Consider the following 14,973-nt stretch of genomic DNA (forward strand, 5'->3'; position numbering starts at 1 on the left):
GGTCTCAGACGATGCATTCAGTCCACATTCAAATAATCTGTTCAGATTTAAAAGCATCACAATCCCTGCAGCGCTCCACAAATCACAGATTATCTTCCATATGAGTCCTGCAGTGCTCTCACCTCTACTTTAAGTGTATGAAATAAATGTTTTACGGCCACCTATTTCTACCATGACCACCAGTGGGATCCAGATGACTGTTTGCAGTCTTAGCTGTGACATTTTTATGGGACTGTCGTTTTCTGTTACTGTCTGTTACAAAAACACAACAATAAATCAACTTGTATCCACCCAGTTCATAAAATATTTTCTCTCTTTATTTTAAACACAAACGGACAGAAACCTCTCTGCACAAGAAGGGGTGTGGCTTACATGACCAGCCACCACTAAAGCAGTTATGGCAAACACTATGTAAAGAGAATACTATCTTTCAGAAACTTTGAATATCATATCATTTGATAGGAGGACTGACCAGCTGACGTTGACATCTTTAGGTCTGGCAACATTAATTTAGGTGAAAACAGGATACAAAGAAATCCTGGAACGATACTTGAATGTTAAGATAGTTTAGCTCTACGATTCAGAACAGCTGTTATTTGACTGCGGTTTGGCCTCTGTGGTGTTAATGTCTTTTAAAAGTAACATTCAAGCAACACCGTGCAACTCAAAAACAACAACTGAAGTATTTTTTGTACATTCAGTGTCATAAGCCCTTTACCGTGGCAGCGTCAGTGACATGTTCCAACTCTAAAACTATGCAGCTCCGCACTATTTCCTGATGCCTCTCTCCAGTGAAGTCATGCTGCTCCTCTCTTTAGCTCAGATATAAATGTCGTCGTTGTTGTAAGACGCCGAGCCACAGTAGCGCTGATGGATCGGCTTTGCAATTACGGGGCTCCAGAGCAGCGAATGGTCCTCTCCCTCCTCTCTCCTCCCAGTCACCGAGGACACTGTCTGTGCTATTAACAACACAAAGCTCACCCGGCCTCTCCCTGGACACCTTGGCCCCACTTGTGATAAAGAGCTGAAAGCAGATCCCGTCTAGCAGTGAATCGCCTCGCCTGGGACCAGCTAATAAAGACACTTGGCTCACGAGCTGGGAATCATGGTACACCTGTACATGGTGGCAACCGGGGGACAACGACTTGGCTAAGGATTCACAGGCCTGAGTTTACTGTCGGCTCAGGGTTATGGTTCCAAACTGGTGAGCAAAGCACTGCTCATCAAACTGTCACAGTCCTCTCGGTTACCTTCAACGCGGTACAGTGTTTTCGAGGTGATGTCACAGTAATTAAATCACAAGTGGCCTGTGGAGCAAGTGCTGTTGGCTCTGAGAGGACGGGGCTCTGGGCTCTCTAATGGTCCCGCAGCCTCGGTGCCAGGCCTGCCTCATAATGCCCTCCTTTCATTCCCGCCTAATGACGGACGGGAGAGGAAGAGACGAGAGAGCAGGGGAGGAAATGAGAAAGGAAGAGAGGAGCTCAACAATAACACAATCTGCACTTCTGACCGTTTATGTCGATGCAAGCTTCACCGACTGAACAAAGCAGGAAGTTTAAAATGTCCTTTGTCAGGTGAAATCAGCCCCTAAAAGCTTTCTGTGACCAGGTGGCCATATTCCTCATCTTCCCTCTTAGTCATCAGTGCTTAATGACGTCAAAACAACTGAAAAATAGGTTTTGATTTAAATTTTCAATAAGTAAAGTGTACATTTTTCTTTTCAAATTTTGCTAACTCTCTCTTCTTACGGTCCTACAAAACTCAGGTTGAATACCTCCCTCGAAACCCGATAATTGAAGCTGGATCAGGACTTCTCATGAAGAATGTGGATATGCTGTATTCTCACACTTCTTCCGAACATGCAGTGAGCAAACTTTGGTGAATGGGGTGCGAAAAAATTATTGGCCAGATATACTACGAGTGAAAGGGACGAGGTTTCTTTTAGGCCAAGTTGTCGGTATGTTAAGTTATTTAATCAGAAATAATAATAATAATATTCAAGTTTTTATAATTTCCTCGGCTAGAATGATACATTTTTGTTATCTGTAGACTGGAGGGAAAACGGTGTCGATTTTGACAAATGAAAATAGGTTGTATTAAAAATCTACCTTCACAAGGCTAAAAGGATGGTGGTCCATCCTTCATCCATCCAACCTCTATGTAACGTAATCACTTTTAGCTGCCACTGTAGCGCATAGCAGCACGCACCATATTTTGCAGAAAAAATTCACTCGTGCTCAACAAGAGCCGATGCCTCCTGCAAAAAGCAACCACTGTGAGCACTCGCAATAGATCCCCTAATATCTTATAATGGTGTAAGCCCATGTTTGGTGTGTCCTTGTGCGTGCAAGCATTAGTACATGCACGCCCGCATGTGTTGGCTCTTACTCAAAAGCATGTTTATGTCTTTCTAAATGGAATTAAGATTTTTGAAAAGAACATCGTGAACTCAGGTTTAACAGTGAAACCTTGTTGTGTTTTGTTCATTACAGTAAAGGAGACACAATGCTTGGGCCGTGTGAGCTACCAGACCTGCTGCCCTGTGCTTCTGTTCCATATCTCATCTATAATGAGGATTCCAGTCCCTCCAGAGGATGGATGCCACCCTCTGCAGCACTTCCAAACTCACACAAGGTATTCAGATGTTTTCTTTTGCCGTTGCCAACGTGTGGAGAGTGAGGAGCCTCACACAGATGTGCTCCCACTCTGCCCCACATGCTCACAATCCTCCACCAAAAAGCACGTCCTGCAAACAGTAAATATGTCCAACAACACTCCAGTGACGACCCAAAGCTGCGACGGAGCATGATAAGATTTAATGTCTGGCAAAGGCCGCTCGACCTAAAGCGATCCAGGTCATTTAGGATCAGCTAGGCATACCTGAACACAATGGCCATCTATCTTAGTCAAGGCAGAATGCTGCCATATGTTCTTACAGACTCTGTCTCCTCTCTGAACATACCTCAGTCTCTCCACAACCATCACCAGCTCAGAGTGCCTGAGTGGCTGCATGAGGAGCTGCATAAAACTGTCAGGCTATTTGCCTCCAGCTCTTAAGCATGAAGGTGAGAGATTTGTTGACCACAGGGAAAACAAGCGGCCGAGCCTCCTTCTCTGCTGCTCCAGCACCGGGGCTGTTTACCCTGGCTGGCTGTGCCCAGAGGGTCCGAGAGGCCTGACGTTATGCCCGCTCAGAGCCACTGTTCTCCGGGTGAGGCGGGGCAGCGCCAGGGTAAACACATGACCTCAGTGCTATGTGGCGCTGAACCGGCTAGAGTCAACAGCATTAACGGGACCAATAATTACTCAATTATTTCTATCTTGAGATGAGACTCCATTGAAGCAAAATCTGACTCTTATTGAACCACTCTGTAAAATACAGATGACAATACACAATCTTAACAATGGACACACGCACACACATTACTGCACATCCACGCTCAACAAAACGAACATATACCTCAAACTTAATTTACTCACAAAAGCTTTGCATGTAAATCAAACGCTGCTGTGTCAACCAGCTGTATCTACTCCAGACTGATGTACTTCACCAGTGTGAATGTTAATGGATTACACAATAAGCCTACGACAGTACAGCACTCAAAGCCAGAGGCAGTTAGTGGAAGCGTATTAGTTTGCCTTACTGAACAATTTTGTCCCTTGCCTTGGCCCTTGGTTGCCACTTGTTGTTGAGCTACCTGCAAAACAGAAAAAAACAAATTTTGAACTTGATGGCGGTGGATGTCTTGTTCTTAAGTTACTGGAACTTTTAATATGCCATGAGATGAAATAATTATAGTACACTTTAAATAAAGCAGAATATGTGTTCATTACTTTTCATATGCATCAGCGCAGCTACCTGTGAAACATATTTGTCCCTGTAAGTATTTTTTTCCTTTTTTTAATTGAAAATTGTAATTTGTGTGTTAAATGTGTTTCACAACCTCCGAGCATCTCGTAACTACTTCAACATTTATTCATACCTTTTCATTTGGATTGTAGAAGCAGCTTCTCACTGGGAGCAGCTTACTTAATGACCTCTATTACACTCATGATGATGAGTAATAGTAGTGATGAGACTGTGTCTGGATCCACTAATACGTTAGTCTGGTTTAAATATTCATCATGAAGTGGAGCGCTACACCTTATTCAGACTGCCACCACATCTGTTTGTCACATGCACTGCAGTTACTTCATCCTTTACTCTTTTTAAAACTATGACATGATGAAGTCATTAGTAAAAATCTATTATGGAAACAAATGGAAATGGTTATGTTTATTGTAGTTTACGCTTGTAACTTGGGAAAAAACTAACAGAAAATGGTAACACAACCAACTACCTCTTCAATTTGACATGTCTATAAGAGAATTAGTTTTATTTTTATTGAAGTAGCCATGAAACGGCATGCCAAAGGGCATACGTCGTTGAAGGAGACGAGACTCGATGCAGATTTGACCCAGCTGGCCTGAGGTTCATACCGCGGTCATGACCCTCCTCTATGACCCTGCCAACAGACTCTCAAACTTCGAGTCCTTTTCCTCTTACCCTCCTTGCTGACGCCCAGGCAGCCTTTCAGCTCCTGCAGGGAAATGGCTCTGTCCTTATTCAGGTCACAGTAGTCGGTGAACTTGCGGGCGCATTTCTTGGGTTTGGCTTTCTTCTTCAGGTACCTCTTAAATGGCTTGAGTTCCTTCTTGTTGATGTCATGGCTGCCGTTGTTGTCCAGCTGGGCGAAGTACCAGTGCACCACCCGCTCCTCTAAAGTGTGACTGGGGTCAGGCTCAACAAACCTGATTAGGATTAGAGGCACAGATGGGAGTGAAAACATTGATGTTTCAAAATCTGGCATAAAGACTAACACAAATTAGAATTTGCATATAAAATGATAAGCAGTTCTTAATCCTGTATGACATCACTTCACTTAAAAGTGATTGGTCCATTTGGTTGATTTCTAATGAAATCATGTCTTTTGTGCAATAAAAGATGTAAATCTGGATACCTCAGGCGGTCATGTTTTATGTCAGAAACTGACAGCGTATGTTATACATCAAGGAGGACATTGCATTACGTATTCCACGTTATAGACTACACCAGCATTAATCCCAAATGCCCTCCAGGCGTCTGTGCCAAAATCTGCATGTCAGAGATAAAATATTAGTGTTCAATTCAGAAAACCAGAGGGGGGGATGATTTGAGAAAACCCAGATGAGGGGGAAGTTTTCCATGAAGGATCAGCCATGAGGTATCCTGATCAGGCACAATACTGTCAGGTCTTCAACGCTGTGTGACATTACTTACCTCCCACCACCGGAGGGGGCTGGTGAATTTATGGCTTGAACCATGTCTGTGGTGAGGGCATCTAACAAGCTTGTAATGAATTCCACTTTCTTCCCCTCTGGGCAGCCTGGCACAAATCAAAGACAAGAATACACCAAATTTACCTTCCAAGTAATTTGAGTCGTTACGGCACAGTGAGGCTGAAGTGCCACCAAAGCCTCGACACCAGTGAACCAGAGCAACAGAAACCGTTACACAGTAAAATAAAGCATGCAAACCTTGTCCACAGCTTAATGACAAACCAGGTGTATCTGTCTGCTAATGTTCATGATTACTGCTGAACCAATAGAGGTGACATACATAGTTTGGCTGTTCTGTAAGTGCTCAGAAAAGCAGAGCTGAGGCACATGTCGAGAGGCGGAACAGAAGTGTGCGGTGATGAGAGTTGTGTTGAGCAGTGCAGACCTGTTAACTTTTATGACACAATTCTGAACACCTCTTTTTTAATTGCCCAGATGTATGCCTTTAATAGCACGCTAAACCAGTGCAAATTTTTCCCTCCTAATTGTGTCTCTTAAAGAGAAACTTCAAACGCAGCTGCATAGTAAACTAATCTTCTCATTCTTTTTTTCCCCCAGTCTCTCAGTCTTTCGCTCAAGCTTTCTCAGTCGATCCACTCCTCCCCTTTCTCCGAGCGTCCGTGGCCTCCTTGTTCTCTGCTCTGTTCATGTCTTTTCGTTCCCTTTGTGCCGGCTCAGGGGGTTCTGTGGGAGGTGGTCTGCTGCCGCCAGGTGAATCCAATTAGCATTTCCAGGACATGACAAGCTCTGAGCAGCACTGCCGTGCTGTGCCGTAATCCAAGTGTTAAATTGGGGTGTTATGAAGCGCAAACCGTTACGTTGTATGCCGCCTATGTGGCATGGTGTCAAGGGCACAGCGTGGTGCGGGACGTCTGGCAGCGTCCGACAGGCTCTGAGCCTCTTGGATTTGATCTTTAAACACATTAAACTCCGACACGGTCATCAAATTTGTTTTTGTTTTTTAAACCATTAAAAGAAAGCAAAGTTTAACTGTTGCACATCTTCACAGGTTGCATATGTTTATAACACGTGGGTGGTTCAAGTACAGAGATTATTCTGAATTATCTTTAAGGCCTGTAAGAGTTACAACTATTCATTTCACAAGAACAAAAGCAAATATAGAGAATAGCCAGAAATGATTAAGTACGTGTGTGCTGTTTTAGCACATTAATCAATCATCAACTAAACACAGCAAACATTTGTCGGGTTGGGATCACGACATTTGCTTCTAGGTCCAAACTCAATTCTGGAGCTAAGTTCCTACTTTTCTACTTACAGAAAAATGAATTAGAAACTTTTGTCCAGATAAAGCTGGGTTCACAAACATAATGATCTTTTCTCTCTTTATAAACTGATCACAAAGCAGCTGGTTTAGTCAACATTTAATCCCTGATATACTCTAAAACTGACATAGACAGGAGAGCAGACACACACACACACACACACAGCTGTTTGCATTTCTGCATTGGGTGTCTGCAAATGTGGATGTGTGTCACATCTGACTAACTTATTTGTTGATAGACTGGATGACATTGAACAAAAAAAACAGTTCCTGAACTGATTGAACTAGATGGTATCAGATCCGAGGCTTTGGTCTCGGGGGAGGAGCTCTTATCTGCCCTCCTGACAGAGGTGGTATTGTGCCACTTTGTGTGCAGTGGGATTGAACCTGTAGCTGCACGCTGTTAATAGACATTCTCCTCTCTTCTTGCCCTCATGTGACGACCATGAAGTGTTGTTGCTTTGTTGTGGCGGTTCAGAGCATCCCTCTCCAGTACATAAAAAATATCTCCACTCAGCACCCTGTGGTCTCCCAACACCCCCAGCAGCCCCCCCACAGCCGCACCAGCACACCCCGCAACACTCGCACTTTCCATAAAACATGTCACACATCTGCTGCACAGTCAGGAGTCATGCTCGACTCTGTAAACTCACCAGATGGAGTTACAATGCAACCTTAAAGAATGGGGAAACACAGGGGCGGCTAAAGTAAGTGAGCAGTAACAAGGGCAGAGGAGTATGAGTCGAGGTTTCGACCTCTGGTCTCTGATCTTTGCTGCCAGTGAATCCAACAGCAGAAAGTGTGCGTTAGACCATTCTTAATCCAAACCCTCAATCTGGTCAGTTTGTGTGTCAGCTTTGGATTCCTCCACATGCTGAAGCTGTACTAAAAGAGATGGACATATATACACTTTTTAAAAAGCGTTTCCAAAATAGAAAATTCGGAAGAAAAAGGTGTTTTGAAGTGGATTAACCAGCGTGAACCTCTGCTCTAACATCAGCTGCAAAAGTTAGCATGTCTAGCTAAATAACCCACTACCTAAAATAGTCACCATCGTGTTAATTCCAGCCCCCCCCCCCCCCCCCCAGCCCCCCCAATTCAAAACTAGCACATCCGCTGTATGTTGATGCTATCAGTGTTTTAGGGTAACGTTGGCAGCTCTGTCCCGCTCTTAATTGGATTTGGAAAAAGTTTACACTCCAGCAACTTCAGCCAACATCGTTATCTGAGATAGCTTTTAGTTTGCCAAACACGTCTCCAAATCCACATCTTACAAAAATCTATTGTTGGGGGGTAAATGTGAAACATACAGTTTGAAAATGTGGACGATAAAGCATAAATTTAACCTTTTGTGTTTCTGGTCCAAGCGTATGTAAGCCCAGCAGGGTTGGCTAGAAATGACAAGCTGCTTTTGCCAAAAACCTACTAAGAATTTAGAAGGTTAATCTGCCCCAAAATATCGTAAACTGCATGTGTCGTGCGAGATCAGAAAGCTTGAAAGTCATAGCAACAGTAAAAAGAGCATTTGGCTTAGCAAACACCAGTAATGAACTGGATTTTTTTTCTCTAGGTCTCGTTATTATCATAACAAGGACTGCTATTGAATATTAAAGCTTCCTCATTTGTTAAAAAATAAGACAATAAAATGAATCCAATTCTGCAGTCCCCAAAGCCCCAAAATGTATTGAACTGCAGTGAAAAGTAAAAAAAAAAAAAAAAGAAACCTGTCAGCTCTCTGCCTTGGAAGGGATCTTCAGCGTCTGAGATGCGATATCGCGCAGCGCCGTCACACTCTGGCGTCTGGTACCTGTTACACAGAGAGGACATGGCTGCATGAGACAGAAGAAGGACAGAATAAACCTTTCTTAGCAATGTGTGAACAGCAAAAGCAAAACAGAGGCTCGTCCATGATGTCCAATTTGATCAGAGGGAAAAAAAGATTTAAAAAACCTTTTTATCTGAAGACAAAAACACAACAAAAGATTTTCCTTTCCAGGCCTCAGAACAATCTGAGCTGGAGTTTAAAACCAGGAGACATTATTGATGCCGGAGAAATATCTTTGTCCATCCTCATTATGAAAACATGCTCTCTTAATCTCTTCATTGCAAGGATCTTTACGCATTCGCACCGTTCTGGCTTCATGAAACTACTGTACAACCTACTGCTGTTTAATCTGTGTATTCACTGTTGATCTGCAAAGAATTATTGACAGTGATTAGCTTCTCTAAATTTGATTTGACATGCACAAAGAGTTGTTTCAGAGTCATAACAAACTGCTCGGCATTATGCATGACTCGTTTTCTCCTGGCCGTTGTATCAGTGGTTCTTGCAGACATGTAGGATGGAAAATTGAGCATGTGTGTCTCGTTTGCCTTTCTTTTTTCTTTTCTATTTTTTTCAAAGTAAAAGCAAGTTGTCATTTCCTTTTTCAGTCTGCAGAGCCACTGATCCAAGAAGGGATGTCTGATGCATGAGTATGCACATTTCTGTCCAGAAGAAAGAAATTCAGAAGAGTGACATGAGGTCTAGACCAAAAAAAAAAATTCTTATGTGAAGAAATAATCGCCTCAAGGGTGTCATTCAATATCTCTGAAATGCGGATGAGAATTTGGTCTGTGTAAGTGATATATTTGAGTATTTTTGGGGGCTTTCAATAACAAATACACGTTTATTTATTGATTTAGAAGTAAACCTGCATTGTCCTGTATTCAAAATATAGTAAGACCACAAACCAACTCTCTCTGATAGTCTGTGCCTCATCCTGTAAAACATAAACCCTCTTGTAGTGAGAGAATGATGATGCCTCTTCTCAAACAAAAACAGCTCATCTATTTACCGGTGCATGCCGACAGTTTTTTTTAAACATCCAATCTCGTTCCCTTTATCCGTCACTGTGTTTCAAGCTGTAATGGTCACGTTCCAGATACAATTCATGAAAGGTTTTTAAACAACCAAAACATGAGCAATGGGCATCACCATTGTTCACAATTGCCATTGAAAATAGATTTTAGCCGTTAGCTGAAGTCGGTCCACAATTTTTGTCAAGACTGAAATATATCAACAACTATTAGATGGATTGCTATGAAGTTTGGTACAGGTATCCATGATGCCAAGAGGATGAATCCTAGTTACTTTGGCTATTCCCTGATCTTTCCACTAGCTCCACCGGAAGGTCAAACTTTCTTCCATTTTAAATATCTCAATACCTGTGAAATGAACTGGCACGAGATTTTCAGACATTCATGGTTCCCAGTGGATGAACCCTACTGACTTTGGTAAATAATTTACTTTTACTCTGGCGCCAACAAGAGATTCACAATTGTTGTTTTGAGTGTAATGTTTCTTAAGTGGATTGCCATTAAATTAGTCACAAAATCCATGTTCCCCTCCGGGTTCATTCTAATGACTTTGATGATCCCTTAACTTTTCATGTTGCACAATCATCAGGAATAAAAAATAAAATAAAATTCCCATCTACCTTAGCTGTAATCTGTGTTTAGTGCTAATTAGATAATGTTAGCATGCTAACACACAAAATTAAGATGGTCACAACCTATTGTGAGCATTGTTAGCATTCTGATGTTAGCATTTAGCTTTGAGAAACACACTTCAGTAAAGCCTCATAGAGCTGCCATAGTTGTAGACTCTTAGTCGTAGTTAAAATAAAATTCACAGAGTTAAAATGAGAGACTCCTTAAAACTACTGTGCCTATTGTATGTAGTAACCACACTTTAATTGAAAGTATTCAGTCTTGCTTGATTTCAGTTAAAGTTAAGAGATTTTTATAATAAAGGATATTACCTGGTGGAGGTTCCAGGAATGGGCCGTCCCGTGTCCACCAGAACACACCAGCAGTAGCCTGTGGACTGGTGGCACTGGACCGGTTTGTAAAGGCCTCCGAGACCGCAGTCGGGAATGAAAATGGCCTCGCGAGGATTCTGCCGAGCCTCGTCCAGTGCACTCTGTCGCTCCTGGTCACAAGAGGGAACTTTCTCTAAAACCATGAGAAACACACTCAATACAGAGGCACCACAATCAGGAAACCAGAAACACACAAAAAGATAAGGCAGAAGCTATAAGCACCCAGGTGTCGGTATCCAACAATGCTATTTGCACCCAACTCGGGCACACATGAGATACTGTATGCATATATGTAGCCTACTGTAGGCTATGTATATTTTTTCTAAACCTAAAACCTGAAACCTACTTCCTACACATACTTTGCCACTCTTAAATGCTGCTATCATATTCAACTTGACTGGATGTAAATAGACAGTTTGTGTTGGATAAGATTAAAGAATGTAGACAACCAAGGCGTTTATACGTAAACCTGATTCAGGGTAATCATGTCAAGCAAAAAAATCATTTATAGTGGTATGCTTCTGTATGTTTTGCTTGGTGTAAGTCACTATTTGGAGCTAACATCATGATTTCAATCCTTTGTTTGTGATTGGCCAGCTACTCGTTTGTAAAAGGCGTACTTCAGGTCACTTTATAGAGCAACTTGACCATATTTAGGGCTTTCTATTGGCCCATGATGTAACTGACTGTCAGGCATCATCCACCGCATTGTTAAACAATGTTAAATGTGGCTATTTTGAGCATGCACGTTAACTATTGGCCTTGGGAATACTGTAGCAATTTGAGATAAAAATCTTAACTCACGGTCCTCTTACAAGCTTTTCTGTAGCTCAGTAGAAAGATACAACTATATACAACAACATGTTATCACATCCTGAAGCTCATTAGAGCCATTTAGTAGCCATTTGTGCCAGTAGCTCACACAATCCAAGTAACGAAAGCATAACTAGTGCAGTACGTCACAGTTGCTTGGAGCTGCTAGCTTGTTTTCCCGCTGCTAGCGGTAGCAACATGGCTACCGCTAGCAGCCTGGTTTAATGTCCAAAGCAAGAAACAGCTGTAAGAATTTGAAGTTATATACATTTTGCATCGGCGGCTCTCGAGGCTTCATTTTCCCGGAAGGTCGAGACCCTGTGGCTGACATAATTACATGGTGAAAGCCGGACTTAAAGGGAACCGATCTAAACGTCGATGGTGTCATTATTCTAAGCCTTTACATTGTGCAATCAACATTTACTTCATAAAAATGATAAAGTTAAAACTTGTCTATTGCATATTGTTTAATTGTCTATTAAACACTGAATCAAATTGCTACATGTGTGTGAAAGGGGTTGGCATATATATATATATATATATATATATATATATATGAATTAGGATGAAGATGATGGTGGTGGCAGGTTCAGCAGACCTGAGGAGGTTGGGAAGTATGTGTGTGTGTTCATGTTTCCTGAGCATGGCTGCCAACAGAGAACTAAACGTGTGCCTACACCAAAGACGTTTTTCTCCTGCGAAGACTCACACTCAAGTGCTCTTAGCGCTGTGCCGTGGCTCTGGTCCTCGCCAAGGTTCCTTCACATCCAAATTATTTAGCAGTGTTTATTATACAGAGGTTATGCTGGCGCCAGACGCTAGGAATCCCAAAAGAAAATTGTTTTCATACATATAAATGGAAAGTGGCTGGACGCTGGTAATGTAGTCCTCTCAGTTTTGTGTGGAGTTGAAATTGAATCTACGACTTCTTTGCCTGCCTTGGATATCCGCATTTCTGTTCTATTTATTTTTTTATTTTTTTGTTTCTTTTTCAATTGTATTTCTCTTCCCTTGGCAGGAAACGAATGATTAGAAACACAAACCCTCAGAAAACAAATATTGTCCTGAAAAACAAAAGGGAGCCCACACAAGTGGATGTCAGGAACTCGTTGTTGTGGTAACCTTTCTTCAGGGCAAACTGATAATGGACAAAAGATGAACATCTGCAGTATCTTTGATGAGTTCAGACTTATTTCAAGTCTTTCACTTTGGCCCTCGTCATCCAGACTCCAAACCAAGACTATTTTAAAATCGTCTTCTCTTTTTTAAATTTCTTTGTGTCTTTCTTTATGATACACATTTTATCATTCTTCCAATCCCTTCCTCCCAACTCTCTAAGCGTTTGTGTCTCCTGCCTTCACTTTCCTTTTCTTTTTCTTTCTCTCTCTGCTTCTCTCTATCCTAATACCTCCCTCTCTGGACCCACCCCCACCCCACCCGGAGCTCTCTCCTCTTCACTTCACTCCAATGGCTTTCAGCTGTGGGGTAATCACTGCAATACTGTCTATAGCAAACCCTCTCTGCAGTTAAAATAGCGGAAGTATTAGTAACAGGGGAACTCTGTGAGTGGGTATGTAGGTGCATGTGTGTTTATGACCTAAAGGGAAACAAAACCAGAGATGATGGAGAGTTCACTCATAAAATGATTACGTCATTTTGAACACAGTTGTCTTTCTTTTCAACACATCATTCGTTAGCTTGTTTGGTACCAACGTGTTACTGTCATCGCTTATCGTGCTGAAAAGTAAAACGGTTCAAGCCGCCTTAAACCTAATAGTATTTAAATAAAGATAAAAATCCCTTTTTAAGACTGCAGATTTTTATTGAAAATCATGCTCGCCGCAAGGGGGGGGGGGGGTAGCGAGTTTCTGGTTCTCCCCACACTTTTATAAGTGAGCTGCCCGACAAAGCGCTTCCCCCTCTTTACAGCATTGGAACAACAGCATGTCAAAGTCTGGCAACAAGGCATCCTTTTGAAAAATGATCTTTGCATCGCTTTGCCCAAGCAAACACGTTTCACTAACACAATCTCCGCATTACTTTAAATCATAATTATGGGGTGTCCAGAAAGCCAGTAAATTAAATAAGGTAGTTTGTGTGCACAGAGGGGGGCGGCCTTCTCAGTACTCAGGTTTTCCAGCGTGTAGGGAGAAAAATACTGTAAATATATATATCACAGGAAAGTTTCTGTGACTAGAATGTTTTCAAATCAGATGAGAATGCAAAGAAAGTACCCGGGTAGGGAGAGCAGGAAAGAAAGGACAAAAGAAAGAATGTATTATATTAGTGATATGTTCAGGTTATCTTATGTTGGATGGGAAATGTGAATCTTTGAAGTAACTACTGTAGTAACTAGAGCTATCATAAATTACTGGACTGGAAATGTAGTGGAGAAAAAGTAGAGAGGTCTATCAAAATGTATAATGCTTAAGTACAATAACATCCTAACTTAGTGCAATACTTAGCTGTTGTTTATTACTGCCAAACTCTGAAACACACTCGGGAACACGCGTACATTCACACACATTCTTTCACTAACACACAAATATTCACAGACACAGGCGTTGAATCTCCTTTTGATACACACATCCAAAATCACACACACACACACACACACACACATACTGTATGCAATCACATACAGATGCAGTGGCAGACACACACATTGCTCATATTTCTCTCAAACATGATGACATGTCCCCCTCAGTCAGCCTCGTCGCTCGTACTCGGAGGACACCGGATGCTAATTGGAAACAGGAAACTCGTGTTTCCACAGAAGATTCAAAGAGCTGTCACAGTGAATCTCTCATCTAAAATACAATCTTTAATGCTGCCCTGAATATAGTTTCCCCCGCCACATCGCCATCATTCTAAAGGCCCATACCACAATCAGCTTTTCGTGTACCCTATTGTGTGGTAGAGAGATCAATTTGCATCGTAACATATAACGTGCAGACAAGGTGGATATGTTTATTCAAAATATTCATATCTGCAGATGCTGATAAACATGAAGCTTGACCAATGTGTTTGAAGACTAATCTACTATAACACATTGATGCTGGTGACACAACATTTGATTGAGAATAACTATTTTGCTCATTTTCAAAAACCTGTGTATCCTCAGAAAACATCGGTAAAATAAAAAAATGATTAGCCTTAACTGTGGGACTCTAAAACAATTCACCACACCGCCTTAGTGGCAAGTTAGAAGACGAAACACAACAGAACACTGACGTGAATAAATTAACTTGAAAATTAAAAAAAAGATGCACATTCTGCAGACGTTTTAATAAAAGACAAACATCAATCGATATAACGGCTAACCAATGTGTCCACACACACACGCACACACACACACACACACACACACACACTCCCCCCATCACATTCACTCACTGACTTGCTGCAGAAGCGCGAAAGGCATCCAGCTGCCCAGAGGGTAGTAAACATGCCGAGACGTAATTGAAAAGGAGACAGAGAGCTAAACAAATTACACCGAAGGAAAGAAAACAAGAAACATAATACCGGCAGCACAGCGCTGTCCTCAAACTGTTTTACATTTGATCTTAAACTAGTGGCTTTGAAACCGGTTACACCGGAGACGAGTTGATACTTTCACTGTGTTGACTATAGTTAGGGTTTAGCCTACTTTTTTGG

General features: G+C 41.8%; 1 protein-coding gene across 5 annotated transcripts in view; it reads right to left on the minus strand.

Annotated features, from left to right (window-relative positions):
* Positions 1–14,973, minus strand: part of smoc1 (SPARC related modular calcium binding 1) — a 42,510-nt gene that overhangs the window by 4,583 nt on the left and 22,954 nt on the right. For 4 of the 5 annotated variants that reach the window (XM_031847250.1, XM_031847248.1, XM_031847252.1 and 1 more), the window contains 5 exons: positions 10,444–10,636; positions 8,365–8,447; positions 5,300–5,405; positions 4,547–4,791; positions 3,665–3,698 (listed from right to left, as the gene is read on the minus strand). In XM_031847250.1, the coding sequence (XP_031703110.1) occupies positions 3,665–3,698; positions 4,547–4,791; positions 5,300–5,405; positions 8,365–8,447; positions 10,444–10,636 (661 nt within the window). Of the gene's footprint in view, positions 1–3,644; positions 3,699–4,546; positions 4,792–5,299; positions 5,406–8,364; positions 8,448–10,443; positions 10,637–14,973 lie in introns of all 5 variants that reach the window. The other variant, XM_031847249.1, reaches the window with a different exon arrangement.

This window comes from Anarrhichthys ocellatus, unplaced genomic scaffold (genome assembly GCF_004355925.1).
Source record: "Anarrhichthys ocellatus isolate YVR2014 unplaced genomic scaffold, GSC_Weel_1.0 scaffold7, whole genome shotgun sequence".
In the NCBI taxonomy this organism is placed as follows: Eukaryota; Metazoa; Chordata; class Actinopteri; order Perciformes; family Anarhichadidae; genus Anarrhichthys; species Anarrhichthys ocellatus.